The 24,332-nt window shown below is 35.8% G+C and overlaps 1 protein-coding gene across 2 annotated transcripts in view; it reads right to left on the bottom strand.

Moving 5' to 3' along the window:
• Positions 1-24,332, bottom strand: part of glra1 (glycine receptor, alpha 1) — a 169,523-nt gene that overhangs the window by 73,966 nt on the left and 71,225 nt on the right. For both annotated transcript variants that reach the window (XM_039775877.1, XM_039775878.1), the window contains exon 3: positions 7,130-7,197. In XM_039775877.1, coding sequence (XP_039631811.1) covers positions 7,130-7,197 — 68 coding nt within the window. The remainder of the gene's footprint in view (positions 1-7,129; positions 7,198-24,332) is intronic.

The following is a 24,332-nucleotide window of genomic DNA, read 5'->3' as shown; positions in this document are numbered from 1 at the left end:
TACCTGGGTTCTAACTGTAAGCATCCCATGATCCTGAAGTTGATTGAGCAGGTTTGAGAATGTTAAGTATCTTGTGTTATGATGAAAAAAAGAATGTTGAGTCTATGTTCAACAAAATAGAAGTTATTAAAAAAAAATGAGACCTAAATGACACATTAGACAAATGATTTGATTTACTGTGTAAAAATCACAAACTAGTAATGTTATCATAATGGGTAAATAGATTAATAAAAGTTAATGTAACAACCCAGGTGTGCGAGAGACAGAAAAAGGATGTTGCACTACCAACAATAGTGGTAGCTGGTCTTATAAAGGCCTGTTTGTGCCTTTGAGGTCAAGCCTGCTATTTTCTTCTCTGGCTGCTCTGCCACACTGCTCCAACATTCTGTGGCTCCACACACCTTGCCTGAACATACTGCCGTCAGCCGTGCCTCATACCACTCATCTGCCACACTTTTCACAACCTTCATGAGCCGATCCAAAGTCAGGATTCTACCTGAGGCTCACCAGTGGCCACACACCCAGGCTGATGGACATTAGCAGCCAAGACATGTAAGTATTCTGTCTGGGACCTTTACCACACCCCTGATACAAAGATGTCTTCCACCTCCCCAGCAATCCCCCACTTAAGAGGTATAATATAGGTTAGTAATAATGAAAATGAAAAGGAAATAAAATCTTGTGTAACAAGCTTTAATAGGTAGCATCTGAAACACATCCATGCTTTTGGTTGATATTATATATTAATATATTTCTTTAATGAAACGTTGGACTGTTTCTGTAGTGTTCGAGTACATCAAGCTATATAATCCATTTCATCATTACAGCTGAATTCACTTTTGTATGAACTCCATATCAGAAGTGTTCATTCTTTCATTCCTTTATAGTTTTCTAAAGATAAATGTTTTTAAAATATAGTGGCAGCATAAGTATTTTCACTTCTTTTACCTTATGTACCTTTTTTCCTCTAAGGGAGAACATTTTTGCATTGGCTATATGAAAGTGAATGGAAAACAGACAAAGTATTCTTCTGGGTGTATAAACCAGTAAGTTGTTGGCAAGGTGCTCCTGAAATCTAAACAGAAATGTCTTTTGCTGCATTTAGTCTTTGTTGGACCAAGGACATTACACAACAAACAGTCACTATTTATACTGGGAATCAGATTTCTTTTAGACAAATTGAACTTGTTTACATATGATTTTATATCTTAAACTATTACAGTACCACTACTTAAGTTGCATTCAGTACTGTTTAAACGTCATCCATCGATCTATTACTGTACCCGTACTCACAGGGTCACAGGGGCCAGAGCCTTTCTTAGAACAATAATACCTTAGTTAACAAAGTACATGAGGATTTTAGCTTTAACAAATGTGGTTAATGGAGGTAAATATGACTTCGAAGCAGTAAGAATAAGTATTGTAACGACATAGGTGCAATTGGGGACAGGGATGTGTTTGGGGAGATGTTACAAGACTCGTGCTGTCTGCCACCTCCTTTTCTGGCCACCCTAGTATGACTCTGCCAATGACCATATTCTGCATGGGTCGAAATATTCTCTTTCATGATCAGGTGCTAACACCATTTATTCTACTATGTGGTGTTTCTTTTCTCCCACTTTCACCATCTTTATAATGTACAGTTTAGTTTCTAAAGAGATTCCTTTACATTTTTGTGACATACCGGGTAAATTATATATGCTACTTTATAAAAAAGGTAACTACAATACAAATAAAATGACTAAGCACTCATGTGTAAGACATTTATGTTATACACTACGTACAATATCAACGACAGACAATTACTATCCTGTGTAAGAAAATTGCACAATGACAGCACTCTACCAGACTGTTACTCCGATGTAAGCATGTGTCATAGCACATTTAATGCAGACGTCACTACAAAGGAGCTTCATTCTCAAAGGCCAATGTATTACTGCAACCCATCCTTCTATATAAAAGCGGTCGGGATTGTCCTGCCGTCCCGTGAGTGCTACCCGGCGCGAAGTTTCACACACGCCCCGTCCATTTTGCAATGCACGATGGGATTTGTAGTTTCGTTTTTCCAGGTAAAAGATGATTTTCTACTCCAGACTGTGCGATATCTTCTTCTTCTTTCTTACTACATAAAAGCGGTCGGGATTGTCCTTCCGTGCCGTGAGTGGAAAGTGTAGCGGTATTCCGCTTATCACAGACTTACTACTTGCAGCTTGCGGTACGAAGCGACATGATGTGAGCAGAGTTCTGGTGCTCCCATCGTTCCCTTGCTTTTGTGCGCTATGCGCTGGAAAAATAGACAAAATTATGTCTCTGGAAATAATTAATGTTGATGGAGTACAAATGCCTCACTGCGTAGTAAACATCAGGGGGGTTCAAAAGGGCGACTTCAATATAGTAAAAAAAGTTTACATTTCATCACAAAAATAACAGAAACTACGAGTATTAAAGTAATACCGTTCAAATGCAATATAACCAAATTAATGAGTTTGTATAAAATATCAAATTGATCTACATATCAAATTGCCTTAAGAAGTGGTCAACTTAAAAGTCGGTCGCCTTAAAAGGCGGGTCAGCCTAGTATTGATTAACACTTGTACCTCATATTTGGAAGTGAACACCACAAAGGTTATAACAGAGCCCCAGATTCAAATCCAGTCTCCTAAAGCTGAATAAAAGCAATAAGGGTTTACTTTCAAACTGGTATGATTTTGTAGGAGCAAAATAAACATTTCTATTCATCCATTTTCATATTAACACAGTTTCAAATCCAGTTTGCAAGGATTCACAGCTTACAGTACATTCACCCTGCTGTACCCAGTCCTGGATACATATGTAATTTATCATATGATACATATAAACACCACAGCATCTAAACAAAACAATTCAGATGCAGACAACAGTCAGACAAAATGTATTTGGCTTGCATGAGAAAATCTGAAGTGCCACAGAGAATCTAAAAAAAACATAAGGCAACTGTGTACTCCCCTAGTTGATAATAATAACAGAAGTCAAGTTTAAGTTCTAAGCGCTGTGAATCTAGAGCACTACCTACTGTTCCCTCTTACTACCCTAAAAATATGTTTGCATATTTTTTGTACTTAAAAATAAAATATATCCAGTATGCAGTTACAATGCTGAAACAATGGTTAGGAATGTTTTTTTCATGGATCTGCCAGACTGTTTGAATGATACTGTTTGGTCCTGCTTATGTCTCCATGTTTTTTTTTTCTGTGGGTACTGTGGTTGTCCTTCCATATTCCAAACCATTCCAAACACAATCTTAAATTGGGTTGGAATGACTGAATTAGTATATACAGGAGTGTGCGAAATCACCTTAGAAAATGGCTGAACTGATTGGTAAAATTTACAGTATGTATATATTAATGATACAACTAAAAATAAACAGATCTTTGAATTATTTAGAAGACAACAGTATCTGCCATTTGTTTCCGAAGATGAAAAGAACAAGTCAGAATGGGTCAAGAAGACGACATGTCGCAAACAGAGGGTAAACGTTTTTGTGTAAAACTAGGAAAAACTTTTGGAAAATAATATGGTAAAGAAGCATACACAAGCATATGTATGGAGCTTCAAAGAAGATAGAGGAAAAAACAAACACATGACACATGAAATGGGGGAGAAGTTCATTGGTGACAATTTTGTTGAGTTTTATACAAAACTTAGTTTACCCGCTGTGTGAAATGCATCATGTCAGTTATCCATACACACAGTGTGTTAGTCCTTCTCTGTACATTGCCTTTTTTCCATCGTTTCCTAAATGATGTTGTGTGACTTATCAGGTATACTATATTGTATGACAGATACTGTGATTTGTAAAGGATTCTAGACATCTCTGTTAACAATGCATGACACATTTCATTTTTGCTGTGTCAATTTAAGTTTATTTTTGAACATACTATGCATTTATGTATGCATATTTTAACACACATTCGAGAACTTGAAATTGTTTCACAAATTATATTCTTTTCAGTCTATTTATACGTTATATAAAATAAATTTTTAAAATCATCAGTATAAAATAGGGAGATGACAGGAGCCTTCCAGGATTCATGCAATCTTTTACTGACTTGTCAAGTCTTCTGCATGTGTAGAGTATGGCAGACTTAGCAAGGCCATAGTCTATAAGTAGCAAAACAGATATAGAAGACCACAAAAACACCATAAAACCTTTTATTATCAGGATACGCATCCTAAATTCCCTAACTCTTTCCTCTTCTTCTCTACAAAAAAGTCATTTACAAATATGACACTGTGACTAAGTAGTGTAATAATAAAAAAAAAAAAACAGTCAAAAAATACATCCAAGCAGGTCAAAATTTCAAGCATCACATTTACCAAATTCAACACAAATTAGTGAGGGCTGGCATAAAAATGGTGTTATATCCTAATCCAAACTGGATTACATTTGAAACATTTTCCTTCTCCTTTTTGAGGGCAGACAGACCAGCTACAGTGACAAATGACCTCTAATGCACGGTTTCTAACTTCTAGATTTATGTTTAGTCTCACTTCTCCCTAGTGCCACAAACAGACTAGTGAACTAATTAAATGGTTATTTTCTGTTCTCCTGGGTGTTGTACCTTTAAAACAAGGTAAACAATTAGGATTCCAATAAGCCAGGGGGATTACGTGCTCCATACAGCGCCATAAGCCTGTTACATCTGCACTTGCAGAAACATTGTGCTCAACAGCTCTTCTCTACAACCTCATAAACGCAAGGGATTTATTGATTTCCTTTTCTTTCCTTGGTTCTGAAGTTCAAGACAGCTGTACTAACAGTGATCAATTTCCACTAGTTGTACATGGGAAAGGGGCTGGAAAATGATGCATTTGTTCTACTTGATAGCAATTTGCAGGCTTGAGCAGTTTTAAGGTAGCACAGCAGCATTAAGGCTGACAATAAGAGATACTTTCTTAATTTGCTTTTAAAGTGTATTTTTAAATAGGTGTTTACATGCAGGTACTATTCTTGACTGTAGTCTTTTATTTTGCATACATTACTTAATGTGGTGCATGTACAAAGAGCTTCATTTCAGAAATGCTTACCTAAAATGACCTGTTGTGACCATCCAGCTTAGATTTTCTTTTCCATTAATACAAACATTTAGATGAGAGAATTTAACCAATTCCTCGGTGAACAGGACCATATCAGAAGCTGTGCATCTTTTCCTTATGAAGTGAAAAATCCTCATTTTATATGACTCACCTTACCAGCTACCACAAAATGACAGGAGGAAGAAAAACGTAACATAATCACACACATGCAAACTAAATAAAGAGCAAACGTTTGTACACTATATTTTGTGACAGACTGACCTGTCATCACTGACTGCTGATCTAGGCTTTCTATCTCCCTGTGCTGAGCAATCATGAAAAAGCACTGCTGAAAATAGTACTTTTATATAATTTATAACAAATCTGAAAAAAAGCCTTTACTGATAAAAGAGGTGAAACGAGTTTTCAGATACAGATGTGGACAAATTTGATGGTACTCTTACAGGTCCTTGAAAAAATGCTATATGCCTCCTGAAAAGTGATTAAATAAAAAATGATTGTTTCATGTATACCTGCAAGCCTTTGACATGTCATCAAGCACAGCAAAGCAAGTGTGAAAAGAGATAAAACCTTTGCTTATTCTACAACGATATTCTAAAGTGGCTTCAACACATTTGTTGGTAAACCCCTAGAAAGATCATAAATAACTGAATTACAATAATTTTCAAACTAGCTGTTTTCTTTAATTAGTATCACACATGTATCAAATCCTCTGCAATCAGTCATTCAGCCTATCGAAACAGAGAAATGTAGTCACTCTGCTGAGTTGTTTGAGGAGATCAGAAAGAGAATTACAGTCAAGCATGTAAAAGGAAAAGGCTATAAGACCATCTCCAAGCAACTAGATGTTCCTGTGACAACAGTTGCAAATATTATTAAGAAACTTAAGGTCCAAGGGACTGTAGCCAGTCTCCCTGGACGTGGCCACAAGGGTTAAAATTGACCCCAAAATGGGCAGAACAATAGTAAGAATGGTATACAAAAAGCCAAGGACAACTTCCAAAGAAATACAAGCTGAACTCCAAGGTCAAGGTCCATCAGTGTCTGATCACACTATCCATTGCTTATTGAGTGATAGTGGGCTCAATGGAAGGAGACCCATGAGAACTCCACTGTTGAAAAAAAACAAAAAGCCAGACTAGAATTTGCTAAAATGCATACTGATCAGCCACAGTGCTTCTGGGAAAATGTCCTTTGAACAGGCGAGAGAAAAAACTGGAGCTGTTTGACAAGTCATAGCAGATCTGTGTCCATAGGTGAAGCTTTCAAAGAAAAGAATACCATACCTTCTGTGAAGCATGGAGGAGGCTCGGATATGTTTTGGGCCTGCTTTGCTGCAAAAACTGACAGTAGAATTAGCGACATCTCACTCTCGGCGTGGGCTGTGGACATCTATCTTGTATAGCTTAGGGTGCCTTTTCACTAATACTCAATACTGATCTGTTTATTAAACAAAGAGCTAGGTTTAAAAAGTCAATTATATGTAATTTTTCTAAAAGTTCTGATTATCCCAAAGAGTTCTTTGAAAACATTTCTACGTGAGTCATTAGAATGACCTGCCAGTTTGATTTAATGCGGCTGAGTGTCTTGTCACAATTAAATCCTTTCATCAAAACAAGGATTATATAGCTGAAGAAACCGGATGACTCGGACAAAGATCTCTGTTGCATTTCAAGTCCTCACACATATGCGAATGCACACGTCACACATATTATAACATTTCATTTTCTTGTCCCCTGAGCTTGTTGCTCATTAAAGGACACGCACAATGAAAGCTACAACAGTTCTTCAGGACTGAAGCAAATTAAGTGAAATGAAATGATAACATTTTGTTATACAGTACCTGTAATTTCTGACATAAGTGCTTAATCACCATTTAAATCATATTCGCAGAGTCTAAGAAAATAAAATCAGTGCTCTATGTTCCTTTTATAGGACACAGTATTTTCCTATATTTTTTATTCTTCAAAATGTTACAATCTTTTTTATTTTTTTTTCTTTTAATAAAAAGAATTAAAACACACATTTGTAAAACTGATAAAACTGAACTCACCATTGTGGTTTCAGCAATAGATCCAAAGCTGTTGATAAAGATGTTGCATGTGACATTTACTGGAGGACCTAAAAAATATAATATATGAAGGTTGGATTTTAACAGAAAACATAAGTGTAACAGTTGTAGTAGAAGTAGAATTATTATTGCTACATTTACAGAGTACAGTATAATACTTGCTTGAATGTCCAACCAACAAGCAACATGCTGCCATTCAGCGGTTAATTAATTAGTCAGTTACAAATATTTGGATGTGGATAGAAAGTGCCAAGTACAACACCATGACTGGGTTAATAACTGAACCAACATCAATGAAAATGTACTCACTTCACTACTCAAGAATGTTCTCAAATCAACATTTATAATATTTAGGAGAAAATATAAAGACTACCGAATAGTTTTTAATTTTGTTTTTAGAAAGCAAACACATAAACAAGTATTTAATCTATACAGCATGAGTCTTGAACTGAACGTGAATAACTGAAATCAACTAGAGTAGTCTCAGGAGTACTGGTAAAGGACGTAGGTGGCTATAAAGTGAAAGATTTAAAAGACCTTGTTAATTAGAAATACTCCTTTACCCCACATGTGTACTTCCAAAGATAATGGCAATGAAAGCACATTCTTTAGTGCTTTCTTTAAAGGTCTCTGACAATGGAAATTGTGAAGCCAGTCATAACTGACTGGTGATATTTGGTATACAAGCTGGTGTTGGCTACACTGACAAAATAACTTATCAGCCCTCAGATGGAAAATGATAATTTATTTTTAAGAAAACATTTTTTGTAGTGCAATTAACTCAATGGCACTTTTGGGTAATCCAGTGGTTACTGACTCATGCATTTCAAATTGAATATATTAACATTCAGGATTATAAGAGGTAAATTGCTTAATTTCTTCAAATTTAATTCACATGTAAAATATACATGAAGGGTAACTATTTTTCTGTTCATTATATCAATGAGATATACTTTAAATGGCATCCCTAGCCCCTGTGGCTTTAAAAGCATGAAAGCAGATGGTATATTCAAAACAACCATTTTTTATTAAAGGCTGTAGGCTCTACCAATAAAAATAAGACAAATATGCCCAAAACCTGGTCTCTTGAGAAGGTCCCCTATCTTTATTATGAAACTGGATTCTACCTTTAATACAAAATGTCATCCTTTATGACCCATATGTTGACACATACCACTGCTCATTAAACTCTGGCCCCTATAGTACAGCTCTGCTTTTTAAAAGGCCGAAGACTGCTCATCCCTAATCTGCTTGTCTGCTACCCAAGGTATTTAAACGAGTGGCTTCATCTTCATCACTATTAAAACCTCATTGCTGTTCTATGACAATATTTATTCATCCGTTTTCTGAAGCAAATTTGTTAAAGGATTGTGATGGAATTTATTTTTTTTAGTATTGAACCAAAGGCAAGAACCAGATCTAGATAAAACACCAGTCAGTGTTACAGCACAAACTTTAAAATGTAAGTTATCTTATCTCCACAGGTTTGGAAGTGTGATAACAGTACAAAGTGGAAAGTGGAAGTGGAAAGAACAGTACAAAAGACATCACAGAAAATTAGGAAATTCTATACAGACAGTGGAACAAACTACTGCACCACCAAGCTGCCTTTAGAGGGACAAGTTCAACAGATCTTTTGAGAATCTACCCAAAAATAGTTATTTCAGATTATTTGATTATTTTCTCATTAAAATAATTTAGATACCTTAAATTTAAATAAAATACTGTAATTAATTAGAACATATGTCAAATTAGTTTTGCATTTCTTCAAGGTGTAATGATAAAATTCTTAATTGCCAATTATACTACTTCTCTCTTAACACTGATTCTCTTACCTACGTAAACTGCATTAAAGGCACATTTAGGACAAACTGAAAATAAGGTTGACCTATTTTTTTTATTATTAATATCTCTTTTTCTGCTGCTTTTGCAGAAGTTGTAAAAATGAAAATGGCATCATTCTCTTTAGAGGATAGATAGATATATGGATGCAGAGAAAATGGAGAAACATGCACTTTTATATCCTTTCCAGTTTTCTGATATATGATTTCTGGATAATAATTTCATATTTGTGAAGGAAACAGCTGACCTCTTAAGAAATGTGATGAAGTAAGATGTAATAAAAACAAAGGCAGTATACAGTATAGAGATCTAGAATTTGTAGACATTTTCTGTCACTGTGAATACTTAAAAGCAATAGCTTGGTGACAGTCTGTCATTTAGGTGACAATCATATCTCCTTGGTGCCACCTTTATAGAAGGGCATTTTTCATTACTTCTGTTTCAGGTCTTTCATATATGAACATGATATGCCAATGTATTATTAATATTTTGTGTTTTTGTTAATGTAAGAAAAAAGGAATATCTTGATATATTAAGGAATATAACAGATAAAAAGATGGCAACAAATACAGTGCCACAAAAATGTATTCAGTCCTCAACACTTTTTCTACATATAGTAAATGTCACTAACTGCAATTGTGACAGGTAATTTTTATTTCTAAATCAACTGCTCTTTTTCATAATACTGCCCAAAATTAAAGAAAATTGTAAATAATTCAAAAATATCTTGTACCATCTCAAAATTCAAAATGAAAACTAAAAATCAGCAAAAAAAAATGCATAGGATTTTCTATTGTGATTAGACCAAAACCCAGTAAATGGTCTTTGATTTTAGATAACTCTTGCCTCAGATCAATGGGAAGTAGTTTCATTGAAAATAGTCATATAACATATAAACCTGGAGACAACCATAGGTGAATTTTGCTTAAAACAGGGTGGGAACAATTAAGATGGTTCAAGGAGTGTAACATTTCTAAACTTATCCAACACCTCATGAAGGCAACTGTCACTATGTAGAATTTTGATTAGGAATTTTTTTAGAGCTGCCCAAAAATAAACAAAATTGTACATTGTTAAAAATATCTAGTCCCATCTCAAAATTCAAAATTAAAATTAAAAATCATATAATTCCAAAAACTTCTGCAGACAATTTATAAATATTCCTCCCCTAGTTCAGAACTTGGTTGAACTATTACAAGCAAGTAGTCTTTTTGGATAAATCTGTATTCATTTTTCACAATGTGATGTAGCAAGGGTTTCCCATTTGTCCTTGCAAGCTATGCCAGGTTAGTTATGGACTGGCAGTGGGCACTGGTTTGTAAGTCTCATCATAGATGTTTGTTGAGGTTAAGGTATAGACTCTGACTGAGCCATTAAAATACATCAATTTTCTTATTTTAAATTTTCACACACAACAATGTGGCTCTGGGCAGTGTGCTTTGGATCATCATTCTGTTGAAAGACAAACTTTCTTCACAGTTTAAGCTTTCTGGCAGGAGGATCAGATTTTTCTCTAGAAACTGTTTGTGTTGTGAAACACATCTTCACGTCAACCCTGAAAAGATTGCCTGTGCCTTGCTTTTGAAAAGCATCTCCACAACATGATCCTGCCATTATTATATTTTACAGTGGGAATGCTGTTACCTGACTGGGTTAGATTTGTATTTTTAATTTCTTTAGACCACAAGACCTTCTGCCACATGTTTGTATGATCTTACAAGTGATATTTTGCAAATTAATTACAGGGCAAGGACTTTTTTCTTTCCAGTCAGTGTTTTTTCATTGTCACTTTTCAATAAAGACCATCTTTAGGTAATGCCTTGGAGACTTTTGAGCCGTAAATATCCTCTCCAATCACAGTGATTGACTTCAGCAGCTCAGAGTGACAACTGCTATCACAACAGCCACCACAAGTACTGTTCTTGTTTGGGGGGATGGTCTGACCTAGGCAGCTTGGCTGTAATTTAATATTTTTTCAATTTTGGTGTGATGTAATGTACTTTTGTCTGAGGCAGGGTATTCTCTGTGAATTTGAGATGGCCTTGTATCCTTTTTGAGGGCTTCTCTATATTCATATCTCCAGCTTGTTTTGAAGAGTCTTTTGTTTTTATTTATGTATTTTTTACTTTGTGGAATATTTTTATCATACTGTTGGATCTTACCAAAATAGGGCATATTTCTCCTTGTAAATGAATTGAAAACAGGTGATATGCCCATTTCCAAAAAACTTGACACCATCAACACTGCACCTGAGTAAAGTAAACCACATCTTTAACAAAAAAGGTATGCATATGTTTTAGATATCACAATTCTGATGTTTGAGGAAAGCTTTCAATTTGTTTCTTATGATTTGGCATGATGTACACTGTTCCATAGATCATTTGGAAACATTTTACTTTAATATATTGTAAGTTTACAATCTGATCTAAAAGTAAAAACAGTTTTAGGGACTGAATACTTTATAGTTATATATAAATAAATGACTGAAAATAATTAATGTATTATTAAAAAATGATAAAAATCAGAAAAAGAACAAATGCATAGGCTTTTCTATTGTAAACAGACCAAAACCCAGCAAAGGGTCTTTGATGTTATATAACATATAAACCTGGAGACAACCATAAGTGAATTTTGCTTAAAACAGGATGGAAACGATTAGACAGCTCATGAAGGGTTAGATGCATCTTGCAAGGAACACAAAATCATTATATGAGAAGTAGTCTCACTGAAGTCAGACATATAATATAAACATCTGTAGACAACCATGAGTGAATTTTTAAAACTGGGTGGCTGAGTCTCACATTTATAAACCAGTCTGCTTCATCATGGCAGCACTCAAAAGTAGGGGTGAACTACAAATATCAGTGGTGTTCTCTTTAACCTGGTCCGAGAGACAGCAAGTTTGCGCTTATGAAGAACAAAAAGTCGAAAAGTCTACTAAAATAGCCCTGTTAGACATAGAATTGTGTGTTATATGTGCAGAGAGCACAATGCACATTTTAAAACTAAACTTATAAAAATAAACATAACCTGATGTAAGGGAAAACCTTACTATAGCATCAGGTTATACATTGGCATTGAACTGCATCAATGGACGAATGGTAAACATGAATGATATGTTGTCACAGATGCTGTGTGTGCTCTCTATTGTTCAGCATTAAAACGATAGTGTAGGAGTAGTGTAGTGTAAAATTGAAAGAACTGGCAGCTACAGTATATTCATGAATATTATGAACTGCAAAATATTCATTTGAAGTAAACAGTGTGTCACACTCTTTCAGAAGGACTGCTGTTAAAAGAAATGATAATGAAGAGCTACAGAAGATGCAGATTTCAGTATTCAAAACACCCGAATCAACAAATCTGCCTAACACCATCAGTAGATGCACAGTTGAGGCTGCACAACATCTCCTTTCTGACTTCATGTTTAAACGAATAATTAAAGAAAAGTAACATTACTGTCTAATTGGAAATGTAAACATGCCATAACAAAATAGCCACAGAGTTTTGATACATTGTACATTCATAGACAAAAATGGTTATCTAAACTTTATTTACTGTTGTTATGTCATATAGCAATACAATAGGTAAAATGGGAGAAAGATATGTTAGCAGACATAGGCACTGCTCAAACGTTTGATGCCCAGTAGCTGCAATCATCTATATGTGTGTCTGTCTGTCTTCACTGTCGCAGGGTTCATTATAACATGCAAATTAATTATTAGACTTTAGTTACCTTGTATTACTGAGCTTTCAATTTCAATTACTCAGTATCTCTCCATGCAGCTTAAAACACACAGACTGGAGAAATTGGAAGTTGGTGTTTTAGGAAGAAACCCTGTGGGTGTAGCCTTTGCAGTGCAAGATTATGCTGCAATTCACTACACACTTTTTAATGGGTTGTCCCCATATGTATATACTCGTTTGAAAATCATGTCTGGCCCTGCATTACTAATGAGAAGAGATATATGCCATTAAACAATTGATCTAGCTAGATGAGTGTGGCCCTGTGTTACATTACATTTGAGATAGTTAGAGTAAGTTTTCAAATAAGAGGAATTAATGCATTAATGTTTCCAGTTGCTTTCTAAGAATCCAAGATTACATATTTCATATTTTGAGATGGATACTTGGGGGAGTCATACATACAAACAGCTTATAAATGTGTCCATCTTCACTTCTTGAGGTTAAGATGGAATAATAACTCAAAGAAGCAGCATTGATTGGATGTGACTCTACTACTGTTTTGCACAATCTTTTGAAACATGATTGTTCATTAGTTTAATAGCTGTGTTTAAGATAGCAAACAATAGAAGATGGATGGGATACGTAAAACACTAGCAAAAAGTAGAAGTGAACAGATCTGATGAGTATGATTACAAAAGAATTGGTGACCTACACACATCATTGTCATATTATACTCATGAATAAATTAATTACTTTGCAGACTTCACTACTGGAGTCTGAATTGAGTTGCAGACATAAAATCTCATACTTTACTATGCAATTTTAAAAATTTCAAGTAAAAAAGAAGAAGATATTAAAAAACAAAAACAAAAAAAAAAAAACAGTACTATCTTTTAGTGAATTAAATAGAGCACAAATTATGCTGCGGGATTTAAAGCACTTATTTCTTTTCTTATATACATATTAATAAATATATAGTAATTCAAATGTGCTATTTTAACAAGAATGAAAACATAAATAGCACTTAGATCCTAAAGCTTATTAGCTGATTGAGAAATGTGAGATGAAAAGCATCCAACTGCATTTAGATAATTCTTATCAGATTTTCATTATCATACACTATACAAATAAGTTATTCAATGAATTCCTCCCTCCTTGTGTCTGAGAAAAGCGCTATATAAATGCAAAGAATTATTATTATTATTATTAGCAGGTAAACCTCAGGTCATTATTAATATTTTTACATACTGCTCCTCTGCATCAGCTACTTCTCCAATTTTCATTTGCAAAGGTTTCATAAGGATTAGTATGCATTTATATGGCTTGCCATATCATAAAACAATATGATCAGTCATATTAGATTTTTTTTCAAACATACACATGTACAGTATTTCCCAGCTGCTACTGGATCCTCAATATTTTTTTGAAAAAGTTGATAGTACAGTGGTGGCACAGTGGGTAGTGCTGCTGCCTCGCAGTTAGGAGACCTGGGCTCGCTTCCCAGGTCTTCCCTGCGTAGAGTTTGTGTGTTCTCCCCATGTCTGCGTAGGTTTCCTTCAGGTGCTCCGGTTTCCTCCCACAGTCCAAAGACATGCAGGTTAGGTGCATTGGCGATTCTAAATTGTCCCTAGTGTGTGCTTGGTGTGTGGGCGTGTATGTGTTTGCCCTGCGGCAGGCTGGCGCCCTGCCCACAGTTTGTTTCCTGCCTTGCGCGCTGTGTTGGCTGGGATTGGCTCCAGCAGACCCTTGTGACCGTGTAAGTTGGGATATAGCGGGTTGGATAATGGACGGATGGATGATAGTACAGTAACATAATGTTTACAACATAAACCCTTTGTTTCTTTTTTTTTTTAAATCGGGATTTCTTGCTGTTTTACCTTTTTGGAAGTTTCTGCTAAAACACTGAGTTCTTGCCAAGGGTCATTCATAAATATTCTGCAGAAGCAATATTCTGACTGACAGTTTTTAATGTTAAAATACAGTATTAACAAGTATACACACAATAGACAGTTTACTTTAAAAGCAAATATTAAACACAGCACTACAGACTACAAATGCAAAAGGTGTTACACATTTAATAAAGTAAAACCCTCAATGGCAGAGCATGCAATTTGAATGTGAGAATATACTGCAGTAGTACATGGCTGTAGAAGTAATAACCGTAGAAGTAATAGCCTGTGGTAGAGTAACTTTTGATAAGTGCATATTTTGGTTTTATAGCACATTAAATACAGCACTTATCTAAAACCAATGACAGAGTTCCTTCATTAACAAGTTAATACACAAATACAGAGTCTTATTTTCAACAATTGACCGTCTGTTAAACCCAGGGAACACAAAGGAATGCCCCCAGAATACTTCCAGTGAAACCTGTGAGAACATTGCTGTATTTTTCACTCAAAAAATTAATGATATTAGAGATAACATAGTATATCTCCCAACACTGCAGAACCTCCAAAGCCCCGGTACTCCGTTATAAACAAATTAAATGCTTTCACCAGGATAGATTTACCTGAATTACATAGTATAATCTCTCAACTGAAATCCTCCACCTGCGTCCTTGACCCAATACCAACCAGGTTTTTCAAAGAAATATCAGGCGTTCTAATTGACAATATTCTGGACATAGTAAATTCGTCATTAGATACGGGGGTCTTTCCAGACTGTCTTAAGACTGCTGTAGTTAAACCCCTTCTTAAGAAACATAATCTTGACCCCTCTGCCTTTGAAAATTTTAGACCCATTTCTAACCTGCCCTTCTTAAGTAAAATTTAGAGAAGGCAGTCATTATGCAGTTAAATGACCACCTAAATAAACATGCTATTCTTGATACTTTTCAGTCAGGCTTCAGAACAAATCACAGTACAGAAACTGCACTTGTTAAAGTAGTAAATGACTTGCGGGTAAATGCAGACAGAGGCCATTTATCTGTTCTCATCCTCTTAGATCTGAGTGCTGCATTTGACACCATTGATCATAATATTCTTAGAAATCGCCTTAGTCAATGGGTGGGCCTCTCTGGCAGTGTCTTAAATTGGTTTGAATCCTACCTGGCAGGGAGAAAATTCTTTGTGAGTTGTGGTAATCAAATCTCAAAGACACATGATATCCGATATGGTGTTCCACAAGGCTCTATCCTGGGTCCGCTGTTATTCTCAATCTATATGCTTCCGTTAGGTCAGATTATCTCAGGTTACAATGTGAGCTACCACAGCTATGCTGATGACACACAGCTGTACTTATCTATAGCACCTGATGACTCCGACTCTTCGATACACTAACACAATGTCTTACTGGTATTTCTGAATGGATGAATAGTAATTTTCTCAAACTAAATAAAGAGAAAACTGAAATTTTGGTAATTGGCAATAATGGATTCAGCGAGGTTATCAGAAATAAACTTAATGCACTAGGATTAGTAGTTAAGACGGAAGTAAAAAATTTAGGGGTAACCGTTGACTGTAATCTGAATTTTAAATCGCATATTCATCAGACCACTAGGACAGCATTTTTCATTTAAGAAACATAGCTAAAGTTAGACCTCTTATATCATTGAAAGATGCTGAGAAATTAATTCACGCTTTTGTTTTCAGTAGACTAGATTACTGTAACGCACTCCTCTCAGGACTACCCAAAAAGACATAAATCATTTGCAACGAGTGCAGAATGCAGCTGCTAGAATCCTAACTGGGAAAAGAAAATCCGAACACATTTCTCCAGTTTTGATGTCACTACACTGGTTGCCTGTGTCATTCAGGATTGACTTTAAAATACTGCTTATGGTTTATAAAGCCTTAAATAATCTCGCTCCATCTTATATATCGGAATGCCTGACACGTTATATTCCAAATCGTAACCTTAGATCTTCAAATGAGTGTCTCCTTATAATTCCAAAAGCTAAACTTAAAAGAAGTGGTGAGGCGGCCTTCTGCTGCTATGCACCTAAAATCTGGAATAGCCTGCCGATAGGAATTCGCCAGGCAAATACAGTAGAGCAATTTAAAACACTGCTGAAAACACATTACTTTAACATGGCCTTTTTATAACTTCACTTTAACATAATCCTGATACTCTGTATGTTCAATTCTTCATAATAACTATTCATGGTGGCTCTAAAATCCGTACTGACCCCTACTCTCTCTTCTGTTTCTTTTTCCGGTTTTTTGTGGTGGCGGCCTGCGCCACCACCACCTACTCAAAGCATCATGATGCTCCAACAATGATGGACTGAAAGCCAGAAGTCTACGTGACCATCATCATCAGGTCCTTCCATGAAAATATGATGATTTATGTTAGGTAGAATGCCCAGAGGGGACTGGGCGGTCTCTTGGTCTGGAACCCCTACAGATTTTATTTTTTCTCCAGCTTTTGGAGTTTTTTTTTGTTTTTTCTGTCCACCCTGGCCATCGGACCTTACTCTTATTCTATGTTAATTAATGTTGACTTATGTTTATCTTTTATTGTGTCTTCTATTACTCTATTCATTTTGTAAAGCACTTTGAGCTACATTTTTTTTGTATGAATATGTGCTATATAAATAAATGTTGATTGATTGATTGAATACATTTTTGAGTAATGCTATACACCACATAGAGTCACATTCTCTCCAAAAATATTTTCTTCCTCTTATCTCTAAGGATACAAACTCCCTTTCTGGTAGGAACAGGGAGACTGATAGGATTAAGAGCGTCATTAATTGCCAGAGTGTAAAAGAACACCAATGCTGTCTGGAAAGCTGTTTCAGACAGTCATGGCATGTTGCTTTCTAACACTCTTATTCCAGACCAGGGTTGCAGTGGGTGCTAGAGCCTATCTCAGTGCAAGGCAGGAATAAACTCTGGAATTAGTATCTGAAACAGTGTTCAACAAAAAAAAAAAAAAAAGGAAGAACTGCATATAGTTTAAATGATTGGCTTTGAAACTAACTGAATATTTCCATGTAGTGGTTGCTATTAGATTAGTGGGATTCTATGCCAAATATAGTAGGGTTCACATAACCTTAACAACAGGTCATGGCTGGAAATCAGAAATGAATACTTCTAAACTAAAGAAATAGAGTGGACCGTAAGGTATCAAAAATATCTCAGGCCAGGGAATAGTACCACTGTGTCTTTGGGAAAAAGAGTATTCCATTTTATCTAACCCTCCTTTTTTGTTAGAAAATGAATGTCTTGCTCTTATGGTGCTGATGGTTTTCTGTGTGGGCCCCTAAACACTGCCAAGGGATGCCATTTTTTAACAATATAAATATACAGTTTATATTACAGCTCAGCAAACACATTTTTCCCCTAAGAGCCCAGTAATATTTTCCAATGACACCACTTTTATAAGTTATGATGATTCCAAATGGATTAATAAGTGTATAAGTCTACTGTGAAACAGGCAGAATTACAGTAGAAAAGCAATAAACTAACCAATAAAACCATCAACAGCTTTCTTCTTTCCTGTCAAGCATAACTGTACATAATAAATACCCACACTGCATCTGAGTATGGCAGTGCAATTCTGCTGCTTGCAGTCTGTAGTCGTGTTATGGATTTGTTCTTGCAGACCGTAAAATGCATCAACAACTATGCCAAATGGCTTATCTGCAGCCTTAGGTCTTAAACACATATCAGACAAATCCCACTCAAACACATGCAGTATCACTGGTGGGCTAAAGAAATACATGAAAACCCAAAGGTGCACACTTCCCTTTTTAAATGAAGAGACAGCAAGTGGTTTCAATCTGTGAACAATTTCTTTTACTATTTTCTACCTTGTATACAGGACAGTATGAAATGTAAAATTTCAGTTAATTCAAAGGATACATTCTTTATGGTATGTTACATCATAAAGCTGGGTCAAAGCTAGGATAATAAGCACATAACAATAATATCAAAAAAATTAAACAAAGGGGCAATTCAGTGGGCATGTGGTTGAGATTTGATAAAAAATAAATCAGACGTGCTTATTTTTGATCTATCTACCAGTTTTACACAGTACTATTTAATCTTTTCATTCTACTTTCCACTAAAACTGTCCTTGCCTTTTTCAATGTGAGGCTATGCAGGGTTTACTTTAAATTTCAAAAGAATTCCATGTATTTCTATGGAGATCAAATATTCAGCACTGTTAAGCATTGCCCATGAAGAGTTTCAGAATTAATTTATGATGGTAGTCACTATAAGGGGTGCTATAATTCATTATTTATTAACTGACTTCTAGGTATTGAAAGCTATGGTAAAGATGTTTAGCTTTGTGACATATTTTTGTCACACATTTCAAAAAATATTTTAAAACATTAAATGAGCTTACAGTCTTATGAAAAAGTTTGGGAACCACTCTCAGCCTGCATAATAATTTACTCTACTTTCAACAAAAAAGATAACAGTGGTATATCTTTCATTTTCTAGGAACATCTGAGTACTGGGGTGTTTTCTGAACAAAGATTTTTAGTGAAGCAGTATCTAGTTGTATGAAATTAAATCAAATGTGAAAAACTGGCTGTGCAAAAATTTGGGTACCCTTGTAATTTTGCTGATTTGAATGCATGTAACTGCTCAATGCTGATTACTTGCAACACCAAATTGGTTGGATTAGCTCGTTAAGCCTTGAACTTCATAGACAGGTGTGTCCAGTCATGAGAAAAGGTATTTAAGGTGGTCAATTGCAAGTTGTGCTTCCCTTTGACTCTCCTCTGAAGAGTGACAGCATGGGTTTCTCAAAGCAACTCTCAAAAGATCTGAAAACAAAGATTGTTCAGTATCATGGTTTAGGGGAAGGCTACAAAAAGACTATCTCAGAGGTTTAAACTGTCAGTTTCAACTGTAAGGAATGTAATCAGGAAATGGAAGGCCACAGGTACAGTTGCTGTTAAACCCAGGTCTGGCAGGCCAAGAAAATTACAGGAGCGGCATATGCTCAGGATTGTGAGAATGGTTACAGACAACCCACAGATCACCTCCAAAGACCTGCAAGAACATCTTGCTGCAGATGGTGCATCTGTACATCATCCTACAATTCAGCACAATTTACACAAAGAACATCTGTATGGCAGGGTGCACTCACGCCACAAACAGAGTCACTTGTTGTATGCAAATGCTCATTTATACAAGCCAGAAATATTTTGGAACAATGTGCTTTGGACTGATGAGACAAAAATTGAGTTATTTGGTCATAACAAAAAGTGCTTTTCATGACGGAAGAAGAACACCGCATTCCAAGAAAAACACCTGCTACCTACTGTCAAATTTGGTGGAGGTTCCATCACGCTGTGGGGCTATGTGGCTAGTTCAGGGACTGGGGCCCTTGTTAAAGTCGAGGGTTGGATGATTTTAACCGAATATCAACAAATTCTTCAGGATAATGGTCAAGCATCAGTCACAAAGTTAAAGTTACACAGGGGTTGGATATTCCAAGAAGACAATGACCCAAAACACAGTTCGAAATCTGCAGAGGGAGAAGTACAATGTTCTGGAATGGCCGTCACAGTCCCCTGACTTGAATATCCTCAAAAATCTATGGGATGATTTGAAGCAGGCTGTCCATGCTCGGCAGCTATCAAATTTAACTGGAGAGATTTTGTATGGAAGAATGGTCAAAAAGACCTCCATCCAGAATCCAAACACTCATCAAAGGCTATAGGAGGCATCTAAAGGCTGTTATAATTGCAAAAGGAGGGTCAACTAAGTATTGATGTAATATCTCTGTTGGGGTGCCCAAATTTATGCACCTGTCTAATTTTGTTATGATGCATATTGCATATTTTCTGTTAATCCAATAAACATAATGTCACTGCTGAAATACTACTGTTTCCATAAGGCATATCGTATATTAAAAGGAAGTTGCTACTTTGAAAGCTCAGCCAATGATAAACAAAAATCCAAAGAATTAAGAGGGGTTCCCAAACGTTTTTACATGACTATAATGACTGTATGTTAGCCAGTTGTTACCCAAACACCTTGCGGTATTGGGAAAGACTTTTTTTATGGCTCGATGCCCTTTCTGACATCAATATCCTTTAGTCGTCTTTTACAACAACACAAGACGGACAGTGACGATATTCTACCCCAGGTCAAAGGGGTAAGCTTACTTCTACATTGAAAAGGATTATAGAATAATTTAGATTTGTGTCACTGATGTACAGTTTTATTGTGGAATCTGAAATATACCTTATATATTCAATACTTGAGAGGGAGGGTCTGTTTGCTCATTGGTAATTTTCGTCTTAGGAAACATTTTATAGTTTAGTGGCATACTACAGAGATAATCTTGTCAAGGACAAGAAAAATAAATAATTCTAACTAACTCAAATTTTATTCAACTTAACATAACTATAACATACTTTAGAAAAACCTATAACCTTGTTAGAAAAAGTCTGATGTAAACTTTTATGAGGAAATCTTATGTAAACTGTATGCCAATGTTAACAACCAGCAACCAGTTGTTTATTTCTAAATCTAAGAAGGTGAATAATGTCAAAATGTGTCTACTGATTAAGCAGGTGGACAGAGAAAAACACCATAAGATATTAGTGGTTCCTGTGATTCCACGTGATTTGGGAATCAAAAACAATTCACACACTTTTTGTAATATTTTAGCTGATGCCTCCTCAAATTATTTAAGTAAAAGAAACAAAATAATCCTGGAAATCTAACAGATATAGACATGAGGATTTGTATTGCATCACAATAATTAATTATATTCTGCTATTTATTATTTCCCTGCAACACTGTGCAGAAAAATGGAGGTTGACAGAATGAGTAGATGGATCGGTAGTAGTAGAGATGGCTGCTAACCATCATCCTTTAAACTTGGTCTGTTTATGTTTATGGTCTAATATCACACTCTGCCAACTTACACACCATAATGACTGCCATTTTAATGTGAAGTGGAAATTGATTTACTGTCAGACAGAGGGCTCTGGATGTGCCTTAAGGGAAAGAAATGGAATTTGTTGAAATAAATCAAAAATTAAATTATATTGAATAGAATTACAATACAGCTGCCTTCAGCACAACCACAAAGGTTCTTATGCATTAAATATTTATTTCATTCTGTCTATATCTATAGGGCAATGCCAATGTCATTCCTCCTTTTATTGCCCTCATATATATTCAAAGCATGCCCAGAGAGCTGAAATTAATTTTATACATACACACTGAGCAGAATATGGATGGGATCCATTAACTTGCATCATTTTTCAGACCTAGCTCATGCAAAATTACGATCATGATGTTGGGGGCACGCCAATTCAGCTAATTTCCACATTTTTATTCTTTAAGCACAGTATTACAATTGCTAAGAAATACAGTGCAAAAAATGAAAAAATATACATGGGCAGTATGGTGGCAAAATGTATGGGGAATTGCACATGCATGTGAGTGCATTTGTGGTGTTTGTTTTGCACACAGATATGTAACAGAACAAAAACTAAATCAATATTTGGTGTGACACCCCTTTGCCTTAACAACAGTACCAATTTCTTTAAGTCCACTTCCTCTGAAAGTGCTTCCTTGGCAGGTTGGTTCCCAAGCAACTTGCAGAACTTATCACAGTTCCATTGCAGATTCTGGTTGTCTTACTTGTTTCTATCTCTACAAGTAATCTCAGGCTGGCTTGCTGGACTCTGTATGGGCCATGCCACATTTTCAGGACTCCCTGTTCCTATTTTCACTCCAGATAGTTTATGAACTTGGCTGTGTTTTTGGCGTTATGGTCGTGCTGCAGAATGAAGATCAAACCTATCAGCTGCCTCCCTAATGGCATTGTATGATGAAAACAAATCTGCCTGTTTTTTCAGCAGTGAGATTTTGATCAAGTTGCCAACTCTGTTTGCAGAAATGCAACCCCAAACATGTAGGGAACAGCCACTGTGCTTCACTATTGCCTGCAGATATTCATCTATGTACCATTCTCAAGTCCTTTGGTGGACAAACTGATTTCTATTAGGTTCTTGTGTTTTCAAGTGTAGATGTGTAGTTTGGGTTTACTGTATTTCAGCCTCAAAGGAATTATGTTTTATTTGCAACCCTGTCAAAGGCCCCTTTTGATAAGACTTCTATGGATTTTCGATGGGTTTAACAGGGTCCCAGATGTTTCTACTGCTTCTGATTTGATAGTGGTGCTGGGCATTTTCAGTAAGCTTGTTATATTGTTCATTTGTTTTACTCAGTTTCAATGACTGATCCCTGTGTTTCCAATCCCCAACTTTGCTCATTTATTTCTGCTTCTGCAAAAAAACTTAGAAAGCACATGTATAAACCATTGATGTGCGGTCAGGAGAGCCTCACTTGTCATCATGAAAAGTAAAAAAAACTAATAATGGTAACATAATGTAAATTTGTCCACTGGTCTGTGCTATAAATTTGTTTTCTGTATGATTCCAATAATTACTTTCATTTTTATAGTCAAAATCACAGAATTTGTGCATTTTGTGTTCAAATACAGGGGAGAAACGCGAGACGTGGCAGCGACAAGCTAAGCCTCACCTCGAATCCTTCACACATTGGGTTGACGCATGCAATTGGCGCCTGCCTGTTGCTGTCTCTCTGTAGGTCGCCAATATAATGTTTGCAGACACGTTTATTATTCATTTTTGCCCACAATAATCAGTCCACAATAGTTGGCAGATGCTTCCCCAGACATTATAAGGCACTCAAATCAAGTTCAGTACCTCCTTCCCATTTGACTTTAAGGCATTTTGTGGAGTTTGGAGAGGTTCCTGAACATTTCCGTGATTTTGATGAACTCATGGTAAATAGAACTCCGCAGGGTTTGCTCATTACTGCATACAGTTGCTAATCGTCTTCTGTTCAGTCTAAATATTAATTTCAGGGGAAAAATGAAGTCACAGGGAGTGAGATTTGGAGAATGTGAAGGGTGCAAAGCAACAGCCACATTCTTTTTGATCAAAAACTCTTTGACATTGTGGTGTATGCAGGTGCACTGTCATGGTGAGGTGGTGTAGACAGAAAAGCTGTCATGGTGCAAAATGCAGTTTTGCGTGTGCCACATTTTTTCCTGATATCTTCCTGCAGTAACCTCAGCAATTCAATGAAATGTTGAATAACGGACTGTTTACTGAAAAACTCTTTATTAAGAAGTCTCTTAATATCAAAAAGCATGTTATTGTTTTGAAGTAAGAAATGCTTTATTAACAAGTCTGTTAATATCAAAAAGCACACTGTTGTTTTGAAGTTCGATATACCTGTTATATATGATCTGACATTGCTTTTTTCACCAAAGTCACGCACACAACTGTAGAATAAGCATCAGAAAAAATCACTCGATCAATTCAGCATAATGCCGCTTGGCAGAATGATTAACAAGATTGTAGGCATACAATACCTACTGGCATAGTTAATAATTGCACCCTACTCCGGATTCCAAGAATTTTGGGTCTCCCGCTAGACCTGGTTAAAAATATAGGTTAATTAATCATAATTTGTCACTTAAGCGATTCAGTATCCATTCTTAAATTCCCAAAATCGATCTTGTGCAACTCTATTCTGCTCAATTACTAAATGTAGAATTTTGCTTATCTTCGTTTTTGGCATCCAATCCAGTAGATGTCGCAAATGTGCCTGTTAAGGTTTTCATCGGAAAAAATACTTTACAATATTGCATAAAAAGGTGTGTCCTCTTTACCTGAAATCAGCATCTTTAACACTTA

This window comes from Polypterus senegalus, chromosome 13, assembly GCF_016835505.1.
Source record: "Polypterus senegalus isolate Bchr_013 chromosome 13, ASM1683550v1, whole genome shotgun sequence".
NCBI classification, from domain to species: Eukaryota; Metazoa; Chordata; class Cladistia; order Polypteriformes; family Polypteridae; genus Polypterus; species Polypterus senegalus.
The sequence above is the reverse complement of the archived record's forward strand: the minus strand, read 5'-3'. Positions and strand labels throughout refer to the sequence as shown.